Here is a 20,668-nt window from a genome sequence, read left to right as displayed (position 1 = left end):
ATGCATCATATTTTTTTCATCACACACCGAACTGCCAGCGGATCATCTGATCGTATAATTTTATTTGTGCTGTGCAGACGTAGTGGTCCTCCTGAGCTCTCCTCGTCTCGCTTGCTAAAGCCGTATTTTTGCATTACTATTTTATCCCCACCTTCTCCTTTCTTTTTTCCCTCAGTCGCTGTCTGTGAATTCATCCCTTTCTCAGATCCCTCTCTGCAACTGCTTTGAATTCACATCTTAGACTATACTTTGAATTACTGATATTTATTATTTTTATGCAAAAAATAAAGTACACTCATGTGCGTAGTGAGTAAAATTTTTCTTTCATCTCTCTGCTTGAAGTCTCCACTACTTATTGCTTTGAAAAAGTTGACAAAGGAGAAAAAGACGATCAGTAGAACTTATTGCCTTTAAAGTATCTTACCAGACTCTCACTCATGCTCACACACAACACAAAACAGACACAAACTCAAAGTTTACTTACAGTACAACACTTTGTGCAACCAAACCAACTGCAAACCAACTCTCTCAAAAAACTGCAATTGTAAGCAAACTGAACAAAGAACACTAAGGGCAAAAATGCTGTCAGGCTCTCAGCCATGCTCAGTAACACACTGAACTGAACTCCTTGTCTCTCCTCTCTTTCCTCCTCCTCCTCCTCCTAGGTGAAGTCTTCCATTCCACGGTACCGGAGAGGCTGAGCCTGGCCACGGCCTCCACCCACTGCCATTCCCTGGGAGCACAGCTGACTACTGTTGGCCAGCTCTACTTGGCCTGGCAGGCCGGCCTGGACCAGTGTGATCCTGGCTGGCTGGCTGATGGCAGTGTCCGCTATCCCATCAACGTCCCGAGGAAGAACTGCGGCGGAGACGAGCCTGGGGTGCGGACAGTCTACAACAATCCCAACCGTACCGGATTCCCAGAAACCACTGCCCTGTTCGACGCCTTCTGTTACCGAGGTACACGTGAGCTCTGTGATGATGAAGTCGGTGCAACATCACTGTGGTAATTGGCTTGGCAATGATGAGGGGGAGGGTCTGGGGACTTACTTCCCTTTCTGGTTTTTAATTAGCACGAGATGTTTGTGTCACAGATGAAATAGTTGCAAAGAGATTTTGTGACATTTGTGTCCCCCCTGGTGAATTTGAGGTCTTGTATGTTGTGAAGCCTGAGAGAGAAAGAAAGAGAGAGCAGGAAATGAAAGGCAGAGGGAGAGAACAAGCAAGACCATGAATGAGGCCAACTGGGGTTTGCTGTGACTGTGTCTGACCTTGTCTTTTTATCGTGTGCCAACTGAGACTGAAATAAGTTAGTTTCATCTTCATATGGGGTTGACCTTACACCACATTAGCCTGTTCACTGGTTTTATCTTTTTATAATTTGGCACTATTTTGTATCCAGATACAAGCTTTTTTTTGTCTTTCATGAATACAATTATTGTAGCACATTGACATTTGAAGATAGTATTTCTGCAGATGGAAAAAAAGAATGGCATTTTCATAATTCACAGTGTCAGCTTATAAAATTTTCATTGAAGCAAAACATCTGCATAACCCAATCATTATAAGTAAACAAGAACAGCATGGGAACAAAGAAGCAGCACATTTGTCAGAACAAACTGATAGATGAACCCCTTTATTGCTCCAGAAACGTTGTATGCACATTCACATTAATGTTTCAAACAAATTATGTCTTTCAGCAAGATAAAAGTCGATAAAAATGCTAATATATTTTGTTTAATAACATAGATAGGGCTTACATAAATAATATTACTATACAATCTCATTAATATGACATGACCATAATATACGCGTATTTGTTCATTTAGAAATGATTGGATTTTGTAGTAGAACAATCGGAGTCACATGTGACCACACTTTTTCAGTCTGAAACACTGTGCTGCATATCACAGTGTTTTTACTCTGAATTTAATCCTGTTGCAATAGCAATAACAGGTTTGCTGCAGTGGGAGGAGAGTGGTAAAGTGAGGTTTAGTGCTGTGTTTGTGCAGCAGCAGATAAAGCAGGTCAAGTGAAAACAGTACCCTTACTTCGGTTGAAATGTGATTGTTGTGTTTTGCAGCCCACCGGCCAGCGGGGGTCCAGGCAGCAGAGGCACAGGCTTTATACCAGACCACCAACCCAACAGCGGAGGCCGACTCCACGGTCACTGAAGCCCAACACAGTGCCCCTTTTTCCAAGACTTCCACCTGGACAGGGCTGGTCAACTTGGACAAAGCGGGGGTCCGCTCCATTGCTGGAATCAACAACTCCTCTGAGATCTCTGAGGAGCATGTAGTCATCCACTTGAGGCCAGAGGAGAGTTGGGATGAAAAACAGGACAGACTCGGAACTGGACAACCCAGCCAGGAGGACTCTGATGACCTAAAAAGAGGTAACATCCTGGGCCTGTCTGACCTCGAGAGCCTGGAGAACCATGGAGGCTCTGCCCATGAAGAAGAGGATGGTGGCTTTTTTGGATCATCGCACACCCCGACAATATCATCTGTAGCTTCATCCACTCCGCAGTCTCAAACTAGTAATAGTGTGTTGTCTGAGTTTGTTAACACTCTGATGAAGCCCTTTAGATACTGGACTGGAGGTGTCGAGATGGAGGAGGCAGAAAAAGGCCTTTCAGTGCCTGAGGCAAAGGCAGGAGAGAACCAGACACAGGGAGAAGCATCCAGCAGAAACCTGAGTGTTCCAAAAGCCAGTGGAAACAAGGGCAGCATGGACAATGCCATCATGGAGCACAGGAGTGATGCTTTTTCCTTCAGGGCTCCTACAAGCGGACTAGAGAGTCCAGAGGAAGGTCTCTCTGAGCAGGAGAAAGAAGTGATGCCATTGATTCGACTAGTGCCTGCAGTCCAAAACATAGGGCAAAGTGTCACCACCAATCAACCAGGAGAACGAGTCTCCAGCATGTCTACTGACAACCCTCCATCCACTGTTAACGGTATGAGCTTTCCATTTAATGCAACACTGTTTTTGTGTGTGTTTAGAGTTCACCTTTAACCTTTAAAAGTATCGACTGAGGGTGACTTTGACATAGATTTGAGGTCGAATAGAAACCAAAATTGTTTTAAACCAAACAGAGACATGGTGCATTTAAATGTCACTGGAAAACACAGGATCTGTTTGCATCATGCTTTTTAAATAGCCTCTGTCTCTCCACTCTACTCTCTCCCGTTTTCCCTCGAGTGAGCTATAATGTATTCCTCCACAGGGCAGTTTGAAGTATTGCTGTAAATTTAATTAAACCATAATTGCAAATAAACAAAAGGGGCATACCACATACAGTATAGCAAAACACTGGAGTGGAGACATTTTTGCCTTTAATCTCATATTTATTGGCAAGATGGTTTGTTTACAATACAGGAAATCAGAAAGTCTAACAGCTAGACTTGAATTTTAGTCTATTTCGATGCTAAAAAAAAGGTTTCCTTGCATGTGTATTTTGTATTTAGTGCAAAGCAGACCTCTGTCACAAATTACAATTTATTTTTAGGAGTCAAAGAAGTATTAGGCTGAAAAAATGACTTGGTATTAGCCAAGTACAATAAATGAAACAGATGAAGAAATTGGTGAAAGTTTAGGGTTAGGGTTAGGGTTATCCCCAGGAATACACCCAAAAATGGAAAAGGTCATCTAAATTTTCAGCTCAGCCAAACCCTAAATCAATTCCTCTAGTTTATAACTACAGGAGCCAAGGTAGACTAAAGATTAGACAAATGGTTCGTGACTGGGAGGCTACTGGACCAATAACTACTGGAGCAGACACCTGCAGTAATGCCAAATTACAGCACAGACGCAGAGTATTGGCAAAAATGTAGAGAAATGTAGCAGAAAGCTCCCAGTGTGTGTGAATGAAAGACAAGTGAAAGAAAATGTAGCAAAGACTCAAGTGGAAGGATGGCAGCTTTGCTTTTAATGGCCACCACAAATAACATCTTCTTGGTATCAGTGAGAGGGGAGGATACAAAGAAAGAGAAAAACTGTCCCACAGACAGCCAGAAGAATGATCCAATTACAGTGATAGGCTTTTCTCACCAAGCAATTGCTGGTTTTATTAATATAAATACTCACTGCTGTGCTACCTGAAATCTGATGCCACCCCCCACGGTATTAATGAAAATCCAAGCTTTAGTCCACATGTATTATTCACAGCTGTATCCAATTAATGTAGAGGTTGGGCTGCACTGCTTTTCCCTCTCACCTCCATCTATGTCTCTGCCAATTAGGCCGTGGCTCTGTGAAGGTAGGTGGTAATGATCACTACAGTGGGGATGAGCAACACAAGAGAGGGATGAGTAGATAGAGGGAGAGGGAAGAAAGGGGAACAAGGAGGAGTCTTTTTTTTTCTTTTTGTGACCAAATTTGTGTTGGTTTTCATTTTTAGTCCCACCTTTGCTTTCATTATGAAGGAGACATGACACATCAAATCAAGTAACTGACATATTGTGTTGTCATTGCATAACACATTTACATCTGTACACTAAGGTGTTCACATATATATTAATATATACATTCACATAATGAAATACAAAAATAAATAATAAAAAAAAAAACCTTCAAACCTTCTGTTTAGTCCTCTTATGATCCTGATTATAATTTAACTCTGCTCTTTATCCTCACACTCCCAACTGTCTTTTTGACCTCCTCCCAACACTCCCAGCAACCTTATTTCTTAGTTTGGGTTAGGGTTAGGGTAAACCCACCCATATTGTGGTACTGTATATACCCCAATTTTAAGATGGTCATGGTGGAGAATAATACACATTTACCTATATTAATGTACAAGTATAACCATGGCAAGGCTTGTGCCAGTTGTAACATCCATAGTTTCAGTTGACAAAATATATTTTCTGGATTTCATGGAACAAAAGAAAATCCACATCCACATACATGCACATTCAAAATCTCTTTCTTTTGAACACAGTAAACATACACTGCTTGGAGTCAATTTAAGTTGACAATGTTTTCTTGAAGATATTACTGTATAATATGTTTGAACAACTTCAGTAAATGATGGTTATAAAGACATGAAGTGAGTGGAATATTGTTTCAAACTTTCCTTTAATCTATGTGTTGTTCATTGCTTTTAATCTAGTTGTTATTGGAGCCTTTCATACAAATTTGACACAAAGCCCCTGCCATTTTTAAAACCTGTTATCATTTCAACAAGTGGGTGAATAGGTAATGACTGAGTCCAACGAACCACATGTGGTTTAAAAAAAAGAAAAAGAAAAAGATGAGGTAGGTAAATTAAATCCATCTCTCAGGTCTTCAAATGACCTTAGTCCATTGTTGTAATTTGAGAGGGTGTTAATACCACAGTTTTACCACTTTGGAAATTGTATGGGTCTTCCACCAATTGCTATGATGTCATCATTGAATACATGTGACATTTTACTTCCCATTGATCCAGCTTTCCAAAATGTTGCCGCATATAAATCAAATGGCCTATAAATGGTCCAAATTGGGTGCTACGGTACTTGTTTGATAAACCTGATAAAAGCACATAAAAGTGTATGGTAATATAATATTTTTTTCTAATTGGACCCAGTGTGTCTTTAAGTCCTCTTCAAACCATTTAATCAATGGACGGAGTATACACAATAAATAATTCAGGACAGGACAAATAGCAGTGCCTAGTCTGAGTCCTCTCAGGATTCCACAGTAGTTGTTTCTTTCTTTAATGTTTGAATGTTGGAACTTCCCAATTCATGTATCAGTGAGCTGGATTAACTCTGTTATTGTACAATGCAGGGAATCCCTTGGATCTCAGCATTCCTTAGTAATTGATGGTGCCATGTTACTTCTTTGATTGAGGGTCAGTACATCCAAAAAGGATTAAGCTTTAAGTATTGAGTCAAATGTTTTTGAAAATGTGAAAATGAATATAGAACAATAACTTAAATAATTTTTCCCACAAACTGGAGACTGAATTTATGTGATGGAAGATAGCAGAGGTCTGTGCGCTGACTCTACTCAATGTAGAGGCTCCTGTCATGATTCACATGGCCATGCAGTAACTTCTACTCAGTCTTTTTTTTATTAGATGCCATATCTCCAGATCAGCGAAGGTGGCAAGTGTACCATCTCTCTCTCTCCCTCTCATTGTCAGCCTCCACTCTCACAATTTAATATCATGTCTGCCTGACCCGAGGGATTCTTTCAGCCCATTTACTCCAGCAAAGTGGAGTCAACACAGCAGAACCACTCACAGCAGAAGCACACAATTACCGTCTGTGGGGTTTATTATAAGTTTGTTTTGCAGAATTTCAGTGTCGAGTTGTGGCTTTTCCCACCAAACAGATTTACAGTGGTGGAGCTGAACTTTAACCGCGCTGTAAATAGCATCATGAAATCATCCAAACCTATGCCTAATTATCTCATTCTATTTATTACATGGGTCATTACATAGATGATCAAACCAGATTAATGTGTTTAATTATTCTCGCTTTCATCAATGTGTGTAGTAAAAGTATGTAATTAGCTATTTGGATTATTGATAGGACAATTACGCAGGGCTGCATGGCTCTTATGGAAATGAACCTCGGGCTCATAAACCTCACTTACGCATAAGGCAACATCAGACCTCTTGAATAATTTACATACATTTTAATATTTTATGCATGGACATATTTGTGTATGTTCCCCCTCTCCTTGTAATTTGTTGTGCAGGGTTGTGTTGTTAACTGTACCCCTTGCTCAGACATGTTAACTGAACTAAGAACAGCCAAACCAAGCTGAGGGATGATGATGGTAACAGCACAAACTCGGCCTCTCAGTAACCTGACTGCACTGCTGCCCTAAAACACACACACACACACACACACACACACACACACACACACACACACACACACACACACACCAGCCATGAGTCACACATGCAGACAGAATGAATTATTGATGGTGCAGACAGTGTCTGGTTTAAAGCTGTAAGCAGATAAGGTACAGTGGACTACTTCATCTAAATAAACTGGTCTAGATGGAGCTTGTTGTGGAGCAAGTCATTTGCTTATCATGTTGCAAGTGCTCCTGTGTTTTTCCACATGGCTTCTCTCACCACAGGCAAGGAGGTTGTCTGGGGTAAAATAATCCACAGGGAATAAAGAAAAAAGAGACAGAGAAGAGAAGTGTGAAATTACTTTGAATACACCCCTCCATTCTTTTGATGGTCTGTGTGCATGGGGGCATGTGAGTGTTCATGGGTTTCCACAGTGGGGGTGATGGGTGACTCCCATCTTTAGCGCCAACAACTTTAGCAAACACACTGATGATCTGCTCCACCAGTAAGGAAAGAAGCCCAAAACATCCAATTTACAGTAAATTTCAGTTAACTGCACCAAAAGCTACAGCTTGTCTACAGCGTAAAAAGCTAAATAAAATAAATTCAGCTTAAACCCCAATGACATTTTAATGTGTTTATACTGATTATGGATACAGAAAGCACTTCTGAATGTATATTAGGCATACTAAACAGACTATAAGCTGTTGTATTTATATGTAAAAACTAGTAATACGAAATAATTTAATAGTCCCTACTGGATCTCATTTTTTGATGATTAGATTGGTTTAGAGTCTTTGACAGACTCTTTATAAATAATTCCAAATAATAATAATAATGTTTACTTTAGCTTTGATTGATTCATATTTAGTCATGAATATTTTTATACTTCTCGCTATATTTTAAACCTTCATGTATTTGTTTAATGGCAAGCTCTAAGCACAGCTGGGACACAATCCCAAAGGATGTGGTCTTCATTTCTCCTTCTGTTTATACTCACATAACTACAGTTGATCAACTAATATCACAAAGAGAAAATTATTTGAGTGGTCACAAAATAGACTTAATAGATATACAATAAAAACAACTTAAATGCATACCAGTGAAAACACCAGGTCATGGTCAGGTCCACTCTGAAGATACAAAGTTTAAAACTCTGCTCCCTATAAGAGTTTTATAGGGCTCATGTAAGCCAGGCATGGGTTTTAATTGCCAATTTCATATCCATAAAATTAATTCTACCCCCACACCTCCCTACCCCCTGTAATGGAATATTAATTACTCCATTCTGGCTTTCTGTTCCCTGTAGGATACACGGCATCAGGTCCCAATGAGAGATCACCATCCAGTGGATACATCAACATATCCAGCCCTAAGAGTCCCAGAGGAGGCCACGCTTTTGCTCCTGCCCCCAGCAGTCCATTTCGGTGGGCCATCAAGTCCATGCGTGGCTCCAAACTCGGCCACCCGGGAAATGTGGCCTATGTTGGTAAACGTCCAACCTGGGAACCCATGGAAGCCAAATCAGGGCCCCTTGGCGTGATGACCCTGCCCACCTCACTTCGACAGGACAACCCAGAAAACTACTCAGGCGAAGGGAGGGACCAGGATGGGGAAGATGCTAACACTCCATCAGCTGTCAGAGGTGCATTAGGAGAGGAGAAGGAAATAGAGGGGAGTGGAGAAGGGAGCAACATTCCTGGTAGCTTTGGATTGAATATAAACACCAACAACTTGTCGGACAGTAAAGTCAATCCAGAGTCCTCACTCAGTCATGGCCAGAGTGAGCTTGTGACTGTGGCAGAGCATACTACTCTGTCCCAGTGGCAGCTAGTGGAGCAGCCCACCACCACCCCACCTCAGGGCTCCCAGGAGCCAGACACAGCTGAGGAGGCCAGGGGGGAAATCCTATATGTCCGCCGACCTACTGACAACTTCGTCTCTGCTTCTTCACACAAAGGAGAAAGTAGTTCAAATTCAGGTTTCACTCCTGTTATCAGGAAGCACAGCAAAGGCTTGGGCAGAGACCCCAGTCATAGTGAATTCAAGGAGGTGACTTCCACACCTGCAGCCTTGTTGGAGATGCTGACAACCTCTGAAGTGAGCACAGCAGGACTTCTGACAATCAGAGATATGCAGAAAACAGATCCTACCACTACGGCAGCTACAACAGAAATATTCTCCGACAGCTCTTCCACTAAAGAGTCGTCTATTCCCATCTCATGGGTTCAGGGTGAGACTGAGAAAACGACAAGCTCACCAAACCAGCAAGGCAGCTTCTCAGCCACTTCATCACCCAGCGAGGAATCTCAAACAAATATGGGTGTCATTCATTTGACCACTGTCACATTGGACTCCAAAGCTGGCGCTACAGAAATGGAATCCAGGTCTGCAGTGTCTGATTCATTCGTGTTGGGAAGTCATTGGACACCTTTCAATGGTGTGAGTCCAAAGTCTGAGGAACGCAAATCCCCGATGACGACAGACAGCAAAGACTCAAGCAACCCTTTCGGCATTCTTGTACCCAACTGGGCCTTTGGGCTCATCCCATCAGGTATGTAAGATCCGCGGTGTAGCCAGTGAATGATCTTCACTGTCACTATTATCTTTGTGATTATGAGTGATTATGTAATCAGCAGTGAATTATTTAATTATGTATGCAGCTCAGTGAGAGCCAGAATGATCATTCATATCGCCGCTGTTCTGAGGACATACAGTACAGCTTTTGCAAACAACCTCAAATGTATGCCCCTCTATTTTCTTGCTGTGTCTCCTGTTGTTTCATTCGACATCTCCCTTCTCTCTTTTGCTCTGACACACATCATGCATTCTTAATCCAGCCTTGTTCTTTTTTTTTCTTTTTTTGCCTTTATGGTCTCTTTCTTTCCTCCTCCCTGCCTCCCATGTTGGTTTAGAGACAACTCTAGCAAGGGAGTGCAGCGAGGTGAGACCAACTAGGTCTTAGTGAAGTAATTAGTGGGTCAGAGTGAGTGCAATTAGGTGAACTGGGGAGAGGCAGAGATCCTAGTCCCCAACAAATCAATGTAGACAGAAACTACAAGATGGGACTCGTAATTGACTGCAGTCTCTTCTCCTTTCTCATTCTCTAGTTTGCTCATGTTCACTCGTTCTCTCTCTCCTGTTCAGCTCAACTTTCTTGTCTTGCACTCCATCCTTGAACTTGTTGTTCGTGTTCACAATAATAGCAGTGTCTGTGCTGTTTGTCTCAACATGCTCGCATTGATTTCTTTTGATAGTTAATGGACCTGCTACTGTGGCAGCAAGTAAATGCACATAACAAACTCTATATTCTTCGGGCCACTCATTTTCTTCCTTGTCTAAATTTGTAATTTTAACGACCAAAATGTGTTTACTTAATGTTTTATGTATCTGTCTAGAAGGGGTACAATTTTTCTGCAAGACTAATGCCAATCATTCATCCTTAGCTTAGCGTCTGCTATTTTCTGGGTTTTAAAAATATATTTTTAAAATAATGGATCATTAGTCATCCAGCGCAGTAAAATGCATTTCGAAAACTTGTCTTTACAAGTCATCACACGGTGAGGTCACAACTGGTAGGAATTCTGTAGCTGCATTTACATGGAGGCATTATACCACTAATACCTAAAATAACAACTTTTTGACAAGGCATACACGTCATGCTAACCTGAATCAGATGAAACATTCAGACAGGAACTTCATTCTGTCAAAAGAAGTTGCATACATTTGACAGATGAAAATGAGTAATGTACTGTAGCATAACTTTTAATTACTTTATGTTTTGAGATAAAGTGCAATCACTCAATATTGCACTCACCAGCATTGACTATTTTCTGAGTAGTATGTCAGTCCTAGGGGAAGCGTCTTTGGTCAGGTTTTCTAGTTTATACGAGATTGTGAAGCCTGGCCTGGCCTTCTGTTACTTAATAACAACATGAGGAGGATATTCTGATAAAACTGTGTTTTCAGTATAAAGCACAGCAGCAGACCAATAACAGTGCCACAGCTCAACATAGGTCCATCTCATTTGCCCGAGTTGGGGTGCTTGATTTTGTATGTTTCACATTTTCTGAGTGCTTCCTGTCGAGCATGACCATGAACCCTCATCTGATCCTTTAATTAGTGAACTTTTAAATACTATAATGAGAATTTGGAAGGACATTTTACTATGACAGGGTTGCTCTTTCCTGGTCGTCATACTCACTAATGTATCATCCTGCTGTTTATTACATGAGGAAATGAAAGGAAACTATGAATACAAGGGTACGCAAGTACTTTTTACTTCTTTATCAGTATTTCTGATATGGTGACATTTGAATGGACCGAGTGGCCCTGCTCTTGTTGAGTGATTAGACGCGTGAGATACCTCCCTCTGTGTGACCTTTTGTAGTTGTCAGTTATAGTACAGAGAAAATTACAGCACTGGTTGTCTGCCCATTACATAGAGATAGAGACAGAGAGGAGGGAAAGGGCAAAAGGATGGACAGCTCTGGGAAGAAAGAAGGGGAGGGAGCAAGAGAAGTAAGCGGGAGAGAGGGGTTAGCGTGTCCTCTACAAGGCTGGTGGGAGTACATAAACCTCTTTAATTAATGATCAGAGACTACACTAACATTGTCCCATGGGCCTCTAGAGAGCACATTGTTCCTCTTCTTTTTTTCTTTCTTTCCTTCCTTCTGTCTCTCCTTACATTTCTGTACTTCCCTCCAATCTTCATTCATTGTGTTGTTATCAGAGAACTGTGTCTCAGCCCTCTGTGTCCTATTTTGCCATATATCAGAGTGATAAGACACCGGTATATAATGCCACATCCAGCTTTCCAATTCCCCATCGCTCTGGCCTCCAGCTAAACCCACACAGATGGGTGGACGTGCACACACATAAAAACTAAAATATATGTGAAGAAGCACCAGTGTGCAGGAGTAAACCTCGATAATCCATCCTACATGTCACACCACATACAAACACACACACACACACGCATGCACGCACAAACGCACAATATGTCTTAATCCTCTGATGTGAACACTGCCATCCTGTTTACAGTGAGAAAGTAAACAAATTTAATTTGAATGTCCTCCTTAATTACTCATATCTTAATTTCCATATTGTATAATCCTTAAATTTTATCATAACAAAAACATACAGTCATTGATTTTTAATCGTTCAAACACCTGCAGACTCTAAGGCTGTTGGGCATGCAGCCTTTGGGGGTGACAAAGCACGGAAAGTGGATTCAGCTACTTTATGTCGGCTGTCTCTCCAGCCTTTAAATTGCCAGTTGGATACTCTGTCTGTAAGCTGGCAAACAGGGAACAGGAAGCCTCTGAGTTATTGCAATCTCGACTCGAACCTTGTCCCAGACTCAAGATGGATCAGACATCTAGCAACATCAATAACAAAGCAACGGGCCCTCAACCAAATTAGAGTGTTAAATTTGGAGGAGAAGAGCCAATAGGTTGGAGTGTGCGTTTGGGAGTGGAGGGGGCAAAGTAGGAGATAGATGGAGACAGGGACAGGCTGGCGTGGTGTGTTATCAGTATGGGCCTGTGGATAGATGTTCAACTTCTGTGCTGGCTGCTGGAGTCCTTGGATAGGCTGTCTGGAACAGTGAGAGGGCATATTCTCAATGCTGCATATAGAAGTCTATTGATTTCTTTGCCTCTTTCTCTCCTTGTCTCTCACCATTCCTATCTCTCTGGCTTTTTTCTGTCTCCCTCACTCCCTATATCCCTGACTTGATATCTTTTATTACTCTACTCCTCCTGGCCATTGTTCTGACTTTGTCTGGCATAATGTTTTGACAGCCTCTTGAACTCCAGTTGGTACAACACAAGGCAAATCAATTGCCATCTAACCATATATGTACCATGTACAATCCTCAACTCCAGCAGGGTCCTTATCACTGACTTTTTTTTTTTTTTTTAAATCACCTCCCTGAAATCCATCCAGTGTCTAATTTGTCACCCTATCCGCTTCCCTTCTCCAAGTTCCTCTTCTTCTTTCTTTTTATGGTGTAATTCCACCATTTTTCCATATCAAACACTCGTGCTAAATCTAATCCTGCGCTATTGGCTGCTGCTTATTAAATGAATGGGATTTGTTAAAGAACAGCCTTGAGGGACACTGGGCTCCATCGCGGTGTGGGATGAAATGGCGTTACACACCACTCTGTGCTAACTGAGCAGAGGCTTTTTGTATCCTGTTAACCAGGGGAATAATGAAGCAACCAAAGTGTTGAAAATGAGCTTAAGTACACTGTGGTGAGAATTCACATCAGGCCTTTTGTGTTCATGATAATAAAAATCTACTGAGTCTGACATTTAAATATGAATGGTCAAGTCTCAGAAGCATTAGCAACCATTTACAGATCTAAAGACTTGCATTGCATTTACATGTATGTAAACTCAGCAGCTCATGATGCTGAGTGTCAAGTGTATGTATTGAAAAAGGTCGTTGAACATTACAGCGAGCAGTGATATGAATGGCAAATATTTGCCTTTTTGCAAAGAGCTGTTTGTTATTTTAACAGTTAAAATAAAAAATACACAATGACTAAATAATTCAGCAAGCGATTTTCTGTAAAGCAGGGGAGAAGCTCAAGGAAAATATCTGTTATGAGAGTGTTCACTGACATGTGAAGAATGGAAAGTGTTGATTTATAAATTTAAAAGTCAATGAAGCAAACAGCTATGTTTGTAAAACTAATGCAACATCAAAAACTAGGTTTAATATTCTGCAGTGCGCCTGGAAATACCCAGAAAAACTGTCTTAAGCAGGCATTTTTATGGCATCATAAAAATGCTTTATTATCTTTGCCGCTAGAACAAAACCTGTTGATTATTCAGCTTCTAGGATCCCCATCAGAGGCAGCTGCACTTTATTTTCTGGATTGTATGACCCAGAGTTCCCATTATGGCAGATTAATGACTCTGCTCAGTTCAACAGGCTTTATTGCCATGACATTTGACATGTGTTGCCAAAGCACTGTTGCGATTATGACACCGACTATGAAAGTATTGGGACAATTTCAGTGTGACTTTAACAATGCAAGAAAAAGAAAAACAATACAAGTGTTAATCTACTGATAATAAACTATTGAGATGTTAGTAGGACAGCTGTAACTGTGTAAATGACAACATCAAAACAACAACAAAAAACTAAAGGAGATGGGGGCGGAAAATAGAATATGGTAAGTACAAGTATATTTATAAATGTCTGTCTGTGTCATACTGGTTGTCTCTTGTTGTGGCAGGAAGTTACATATTTAGCAGCCAACACTTGACCTCAGAATTTAGAGCATTTTTTCAGATTTTGAACAGATTTCCTCTCTATTATTTCAGTAGTTTTGACATTCTGTTAGAAAGTGTAATTCTGTCATCACAGTGACAGTCTGTGGGCAGCCAAGTCTTCACTTATTTATTGTTAGACTATGGTCACTGAGTGTGCACAGTGTCTGATGAGTTATGGTGGTTAGGTAGTCTGCCACAGTATACAGTCTGTATAGGGCCAAATTTGTTTCTTGTTTGTGTTATGGTTATGTAATATCATTCCAATAAGTGATGTGTTGTGTGTTTTCTTTCACTTTAGTTATAATTTGGTTAGGTCTAATCTTCTCATGTCATAGTGTAACTGCAGTGAGGCTGGCTCGGGTTTGTGATGTCAAAGGTGAAAGGTCGGCCAACCTAAGGACCAGTTGACTGAGGAGACTTCTTTCTATGTTTAATTCTTGGCAGGCAAGGTCTTTATGATGGTAACAGGAAGAGTTGCTCTTTTTAATATGTCCATAATTTGATAGATGTTTTTTGAATACTACAGTAACCCCTAAATTCTACCAGATCCGCTCCGGAACGAAATGTTGAGTCATTTCTCAGTAACCTCGATCTTTTTTGGAAAGTGATCATTTTGGTCTTCTTCATGTTAGCTGTCAGAGACCAGTCCTGACAGTGCTGATAGAAAAAGGTCCAGGCTCTGCTGAAAACCTTTCTTAGTAGGAGACAATATAATCAGGTCATCTGCATAAAACAGACACTTCTGTGTCTTGAAGTGTGAGACCATGTGCTGGTGATTGTTCTAATAACAATGTCAGTTCATTAATATAAATATTGAAGATGGTGGGGCTAGCTTTGCTTCACCCCTCTACCACGAGGAAAGACGTCTATGTGTTTATCTCCAAATTTGACAGCCAATTTGTTATTTTCATAAATTGATTCAATTACATCAAAGTACTCCCGCCATATACCATGTTTTATTAGTTTATAAAGTAATCCCTCATGCCAGACTGAATCAGACGTTTTTTAGAAATCAACAAAGCATGCATATATTTTAATTTACATATTTTTCAATTAGCATGTGTAGGGTAAAAATGTGTTCAGCTGTTCTGTAATCTGGAAGGAATCCAATTTTACTTTAGCTTAAGACAGATGAGGAAGTCTGTAAAGTCTTAAAATGCAAGAATGAAGTAAATAAGAAATAAGAACACAGATGCCTCTATAGTTGTTGGCATCAAATGTGTCTCTGTTATTGAAGATGGGTGTGATCAGCCTTTCTCTCCTGCTTTCAGGCCAATAACCCACACTTAGTACCAAGTTGAATATCTTTAGAATGGCCAATTACCATTCTCTGTTGGTATATTTAACCTCTCATTTAGGATGCTGTCTAGCCAACATGATGTTTGGGTTGCAGAACCTTCAATTTGTCTTCCAGTTGTTATTCTGTGATAGGGTAATCCAGTGGGCTCTGCTTATTCTTAATAGCTCTTTTAAGATCTTTTACTTTTTCTAAAATGTGTTCTTGAGTTTTCAAACTTGAGTCTTCAAACTTTTCCATGTATCTTAATTTTTAATGGACTCTTCATGTAACGTTTCATGGTGAATACGTTTCAATTTTCCCAGAATGTATTTGACCCCAGCGACTATTTAACTAATTGTAATTGTTTTTGTAGATATTCTTTTTTTGCTCTTAGTGTGTTTATATTGTTATTGAGTCTCACAGTAACACAGTAATGGCAAGTTCACACTACATAATTGTTTTCACTTGCCAAAAGTTTTTTGGAGATTGCCAAAAAAGCCCCATCATCAGAGGTCTAAGCAGCGTTTGCTTGGCACTCGCAAATCAAATCTCAATCGCGATGTGTGAATTGTTCAAGGACGCTATCTGAGAGCTCGCCGAGAGCTTACCAATATTTTATACACCCAAAAGATATAAAGCAGGCTGAATTTCTCAACCTGTCGGGGTGTCCTTTTCCTTTAGTGTGATAAGGGTTGTGACTGGCAAAGAGGGCAGTGAAGAGTTACGGCTAATGAGAGTGTAAGACCCTGGGTTAGGCAGACATGGCAAACAGGAGCTTTTCAGTATTTCTAACCTTGCCATCCTTACCAAACCACGATAGCTACCAGGCAGCTATGTTTTCATTGCAAAAAATATTTTTTTTATCTCATTTACCTTTGTCATTTGACCAGACAGACTTGTTGGGGATTCCTTCTGGTGAAATATGATGTCATGTGTGACCTGCTGTCACCAATCAGTCATGTGGTGCGCAAACCACAACAACCTCAAGATTCCAAGACTACAGAGACTACAAAACAGAAGGTTGTGTTGTGTGAAAAGAACAGCAATCTAATGTAGTGTGTCAGTGGCATAAGGTGGAGCTCCTAGCTGTCTGATTTCCCAGTTCATTTCCTTTGATTGTTTTGCATTTGAAGTCTGATAATAAACCAATGTGTGGTTAATGTTTACCACACACACACCTCTACACCTTCTGTATTTCTGAGGGTAGATCTGAACCACAAAGTAGTCTAGAAAAGACTATTTCTTCACTGACCATTGCTTCCTGGTTTTGCTCCAGGCTGTTCTGTGGCCATCTGTACTCACTTCTTCATTTTGTACAGCTAACAGGGCTGAGAACATGTGTTACCCGTGTCTGCTCTTTTCAGATGCAAAGTGATCTGAGAGTTATCTGATAGACGTGATTCTTCTTTCATCATGAAGGCTCGCAAAGAGGTTTGGTCTAAATCTGTTACTGCATAATCAACAGTGGTGCTGCCAAGGTTTGAACAATCTGTATTGCGTCCAAAGAAGTCCCCTCACAGTCTTTCATTGATAATGTACAGTCCCAGCACTCTGCAAAGCTGCCAGACCTTTTTTTTCAATCTTGTTCATGTTTTTGTCATAGTTATTACTCTTTTGAAGGATAGGAAAGTTAAGTTTAGCTCCAGTGATGTAACTGTTACCGTCAGTACTGTCTACTTCCTCAGCAGTTCTACCATTAAAATGTTACGTACTATGTTTGTTCTTTATTATTCTTTATCCTGTGTATTTTTTTATTTTTTTGACTAGTATTGTGCTGTAATATGTTTTATCTGTGACAAGGGACTGCAGATTAAAACTAGCTAACAGTTGTACGGTGCATTTTAATGGCACATTTATGTATATAACAGAGAAAAAAATCTCCAGTGATCAGCACAGATCCCTGGGCCTGGAAATGACTGATCTCTTCTTCTATGGTGGAAAAAAATCCTCTTCATTGAAATATGAAGATTCTATTGGGGAATATAAATTGCACATTAAAAAAATAGTTTTCTCAGTGGAAATCTTTTTAAATTTTTAACCAAATGTGATATTTCCCTTTTTTCCTTATTCCTATTGAGTCTACTGGTTCTGACTTCTACTATATCAACATTCCCCCTGAGTCTCTACCCTGGGACTCCATTTAGTTTTGTTGATGGAACTATAAACTCTCTATAGGTAGGAACACAACCAATGGGGGCATCTCCCTTGTACCTAGTCTCCTGCAAAATAAGTAAGAAAACCTTGTCTAGGTTTCTACATTTTGAATCAAATAAATCAACCTGAATATTCCAAACAGATACAGTATGCTAAATGATGAGAGGTAAGAGACTGTGGAACTGCTTCCTTGAAGAGGTGTACATGAGCATAAAGATCTTATACAGTGAGAGAGGGGTTGTGTGCAACATAGTTCACAGTCTCTGGAGATGCTAAAGTTCACTTTATGTATGGTGTGTGGGTGGAAATGCCTCCTAAGTAACAGAGTGGACTTCACTGTCTAAGAGTTAGCGAATGTACAACATGCCCTCTCCATAAGAGCTCTAAGAGACAGGCCACTCTCCTGTTGCGCCCTCAAGGTCATTTGAACTGTGTGTATAAGAAGTGGATTGGGGAGACAGGGTGAAACTGAGAGAGAACACCCATGGCTGCATTGGACACCAAAGTGTTGCCACCCTGACCATGTCAAGCCTTTCCTCATCAACAAATTTTCCATTTGAGTTGTTCAGTAACACAGTTTCTGCTTCTGCAGTATTTATCAGATTATCTGGTCTAATGAGACCATGTTAGTATGTGGTGTGGCTGCTGGACTCTGGCTGGGGGATCATCCTGCTGGCTGTTAACCATGGCCAGTTGTCAGTGAGAGAGGTCACTTCTTCCTTCAAACTATCCAGTGCTCTGTCCCCCTCCTCAATTTCCTCTGTCAGAGCAACAAGTTGAATCTTGACGCTTCCTCTATCCAGCTGCATTTCTCCCTGAAGATCTTTGACCAGTTTAGAGTAAAGAAAAGATTTGTAATAAGATTTTAAAAAACATTTTAGAATGTTAGAGTGCATCACCAGTGCATCAGTGGCTTCTTTAAAAAGTTATTTCACCTATTTCAGCAGCATCAACTGCTGGACAAAAGAGTGTGGAAGCAGCAAAGAGAGGATCATCTCATCAATTTGCTTGCAGCAGCAAACAGCTGTATCTGGATGACTAAAGAAATTACAAGTTCACAGCAGAAATTTGCATAAGCCCCCTGGGTACTCAATTGAAGCACATATTGATGGCTCCAAACTCTTGACCTTCTAGTTTTTTGTTTTTGCCCTTTCATCAAGTCTAGAACTTGCAACTGTAGCTAGTAACTCACAATCATTATCCTCATTCATATTTTAAGATGCTACAAATGATCCAGCTGCAAATAAGTCTGAAAAGCTGGCAGTTTGAACGGAGGTACAGAGATTTGTTGTTATGGAAACAATAGACTATCTTGTCTAGTCACATTTGTGTAAACTGGCAAGTTTCAAAACATTGCAAACTGGCATTTTGCAAGTAGTCGCAACTCGTCTTCTTGTGAATCTTTGGTCTAAACTGGTCTTTATAGCAGTTTGCTCTCTCTGTGACTCTCTCTCTCTCTCTCATGGTTTAGCTCTTTCACTTGTTTTGACAGTGCAACTCTCTCTCTCTATTCTATTTTTTTACTTGCTGTAGTTCTCTCACTTCTGCTGTCAGAGTAAATAGGCCTCTGTTGTGGTTTTTCTCTGTCTGAGTAATTGTTTTTGATTGGTTGTCTGTATGCTTTCTATCTCTTTTCACATCTGTTCCATTTGTTGTTGTAAAAGCTGTGCTGAGTTTTTGTCTGTCTGATTCAAGTCAATTTCCCTGAGTTACAGTAACTCCACTTCAAACTAAGTGAAGTGCTCCTACTTAAAAGAAGGTCAGATGTGGGGGGGTCAGGGTCTGCTATTTGTCATCATCTTCCTCTTCCTCAGTTGGGATGCTAGAGACAGTTGGAGGGTCTGTGTCACCAGCATTGGGCTGGAGTCCCATAAGGGAGGCATCTTCTTTCTCTACCATTTCTGGAAATTGGCTAGTCTTAAATCGAGGCTTACCTTAAAAAAACTGACATCCATAAAAGTCGTTTGGTCTAATCTTGAACCAGAGCATCTGCAGATTAATTCCATACCCAATATGTCATGACCCACTGAAGTTAGGTATACGACATGAATAAATCCATGTTTCAAATTTGGAAGATATCAGAGCTGCTCCTCAAATCACTACCTGGCTGAGTAGTGCACTCTTTTAATTAACCATGTATTTCTTTTGTTAGCACAGTGCCTTGTGTTTACATATTTCTAAAGCCTTGTTGTGAGAGAATTTGTGGGGTTTTTTTGCTCCCATTCAACTTTTCATAACTTTGCATTTTTGGATTGGAAATGTACAGTCATTAGTGTTTAATAGTCCATTCCCACACTGGCCAAATATGGTGAGCATTTGTTCCTCTTGGCTTTGGAGAACACACAGTAAAACCAACTGGCTCTACGAGGAGTAAAACTGCAAAGTAAAACATTCAGGCACACAGCAGATGAATCCATCAGCTGCTTGTTGGAGCATCATGGCCTCGTCATCTCCTCTGATTTTATTGTAGTCATTTTCATTTAGTCACGTCTGTAAACCAGATAAGAAAAGACCTCTGCTGAGCCATATGACACCCCATTAAAAGCACAGTCATTCATTCACTGAGAAGTCTTGTTTTTTTATTATTTCTTCCCCAATGAATCCCTCTTTGTGAGTTTTTATTGTCAGGTACAGCCTTAGGGCCCCTGAGGGTCTGTAGAGTTTTATAAAGCAACAAACAACTTCACCTATGTGTGCCACCGATTGGGAAATGATGGGAGGGATGGAAGAAGACATGGAGCTTGCAGGGTGCTGTCGGAAGGAATATAATCCTCTGTATGGAGCCATTGTGTGGACGTGCAGAACGGGAGAGACTAACCTGGTCGGATTATGTGGGTAACGGGTACAATGGAGTATTCAGGTCCTATCAGATTAGACGTCAGGAATCTGCTTCCTTTCACTGAAGGAATATTTCACTACCTGTATCTAACAAGCCTGTCCTCCTAGAGGACAAAGAAGTGAGACAAACTAGTCATACACAGACGTGTTGTTTTTCAGATCAGTTTCTCTCGGTGTAATCATACTGCTTTTATTACCTCTAAACATGAAGAATCTGGATATAGATTTATTATGATGTGAAATCATGCTCACCAGACCCCATAAATAACATTACTGTAGCACACCCAACAAGATTTGAATAGCAGCGTCCCTA

At 40.5% G+C, this 20,668-nt stretch overlaps 1 protein-coding gene across 1 annotated transcript in view; it reads left to right on the top strand.

Annotated features, from left to right (window-relative positions):
- Positions 1 to 20,668, top strand: part of ncanb (neurocan b) — a 128,516-nt gene that overhangs the window by 48,864 nt on the left and 58,984 nt on the right. The window contains exons 7-9 of the mRNA XM_053322366.1: positions 666 to 959; positions 2,083 to 2,955; positions 8,105 to 9,349. Of these exons, the coding sequence (XP_053178341.1) occupies positions 666 to 959; positions 2,083 to 2,955; positions 8,105 to 9,349 (2,412 nt within the window). The remainder of the gene's footprint in view (positions 1 to 665; positions 960 to 2,082; positions 2,956 to 8,104; positions 9,350 to 20,668) is intronic.

The sequence above is a fragment of the Scomber japonicus genome, chromosome 7 (assembly GCF_027409825.1).
Source record: "Scomber japonicus isolate fScoJap1 chromosome 7, fScoJap1.pri, whole genome shotgun sequence".
Lineage (NCBI taxonomy): Eukaryota > Metazoa > Chordata > Actinopteri > Scombriformes > Scombridae > Scomber > Scomber japonicus.
Note: the sequence above shows the minus strand (reverse complement) of the source record. Positions and strands in the feature narration are given on the sequence as shown.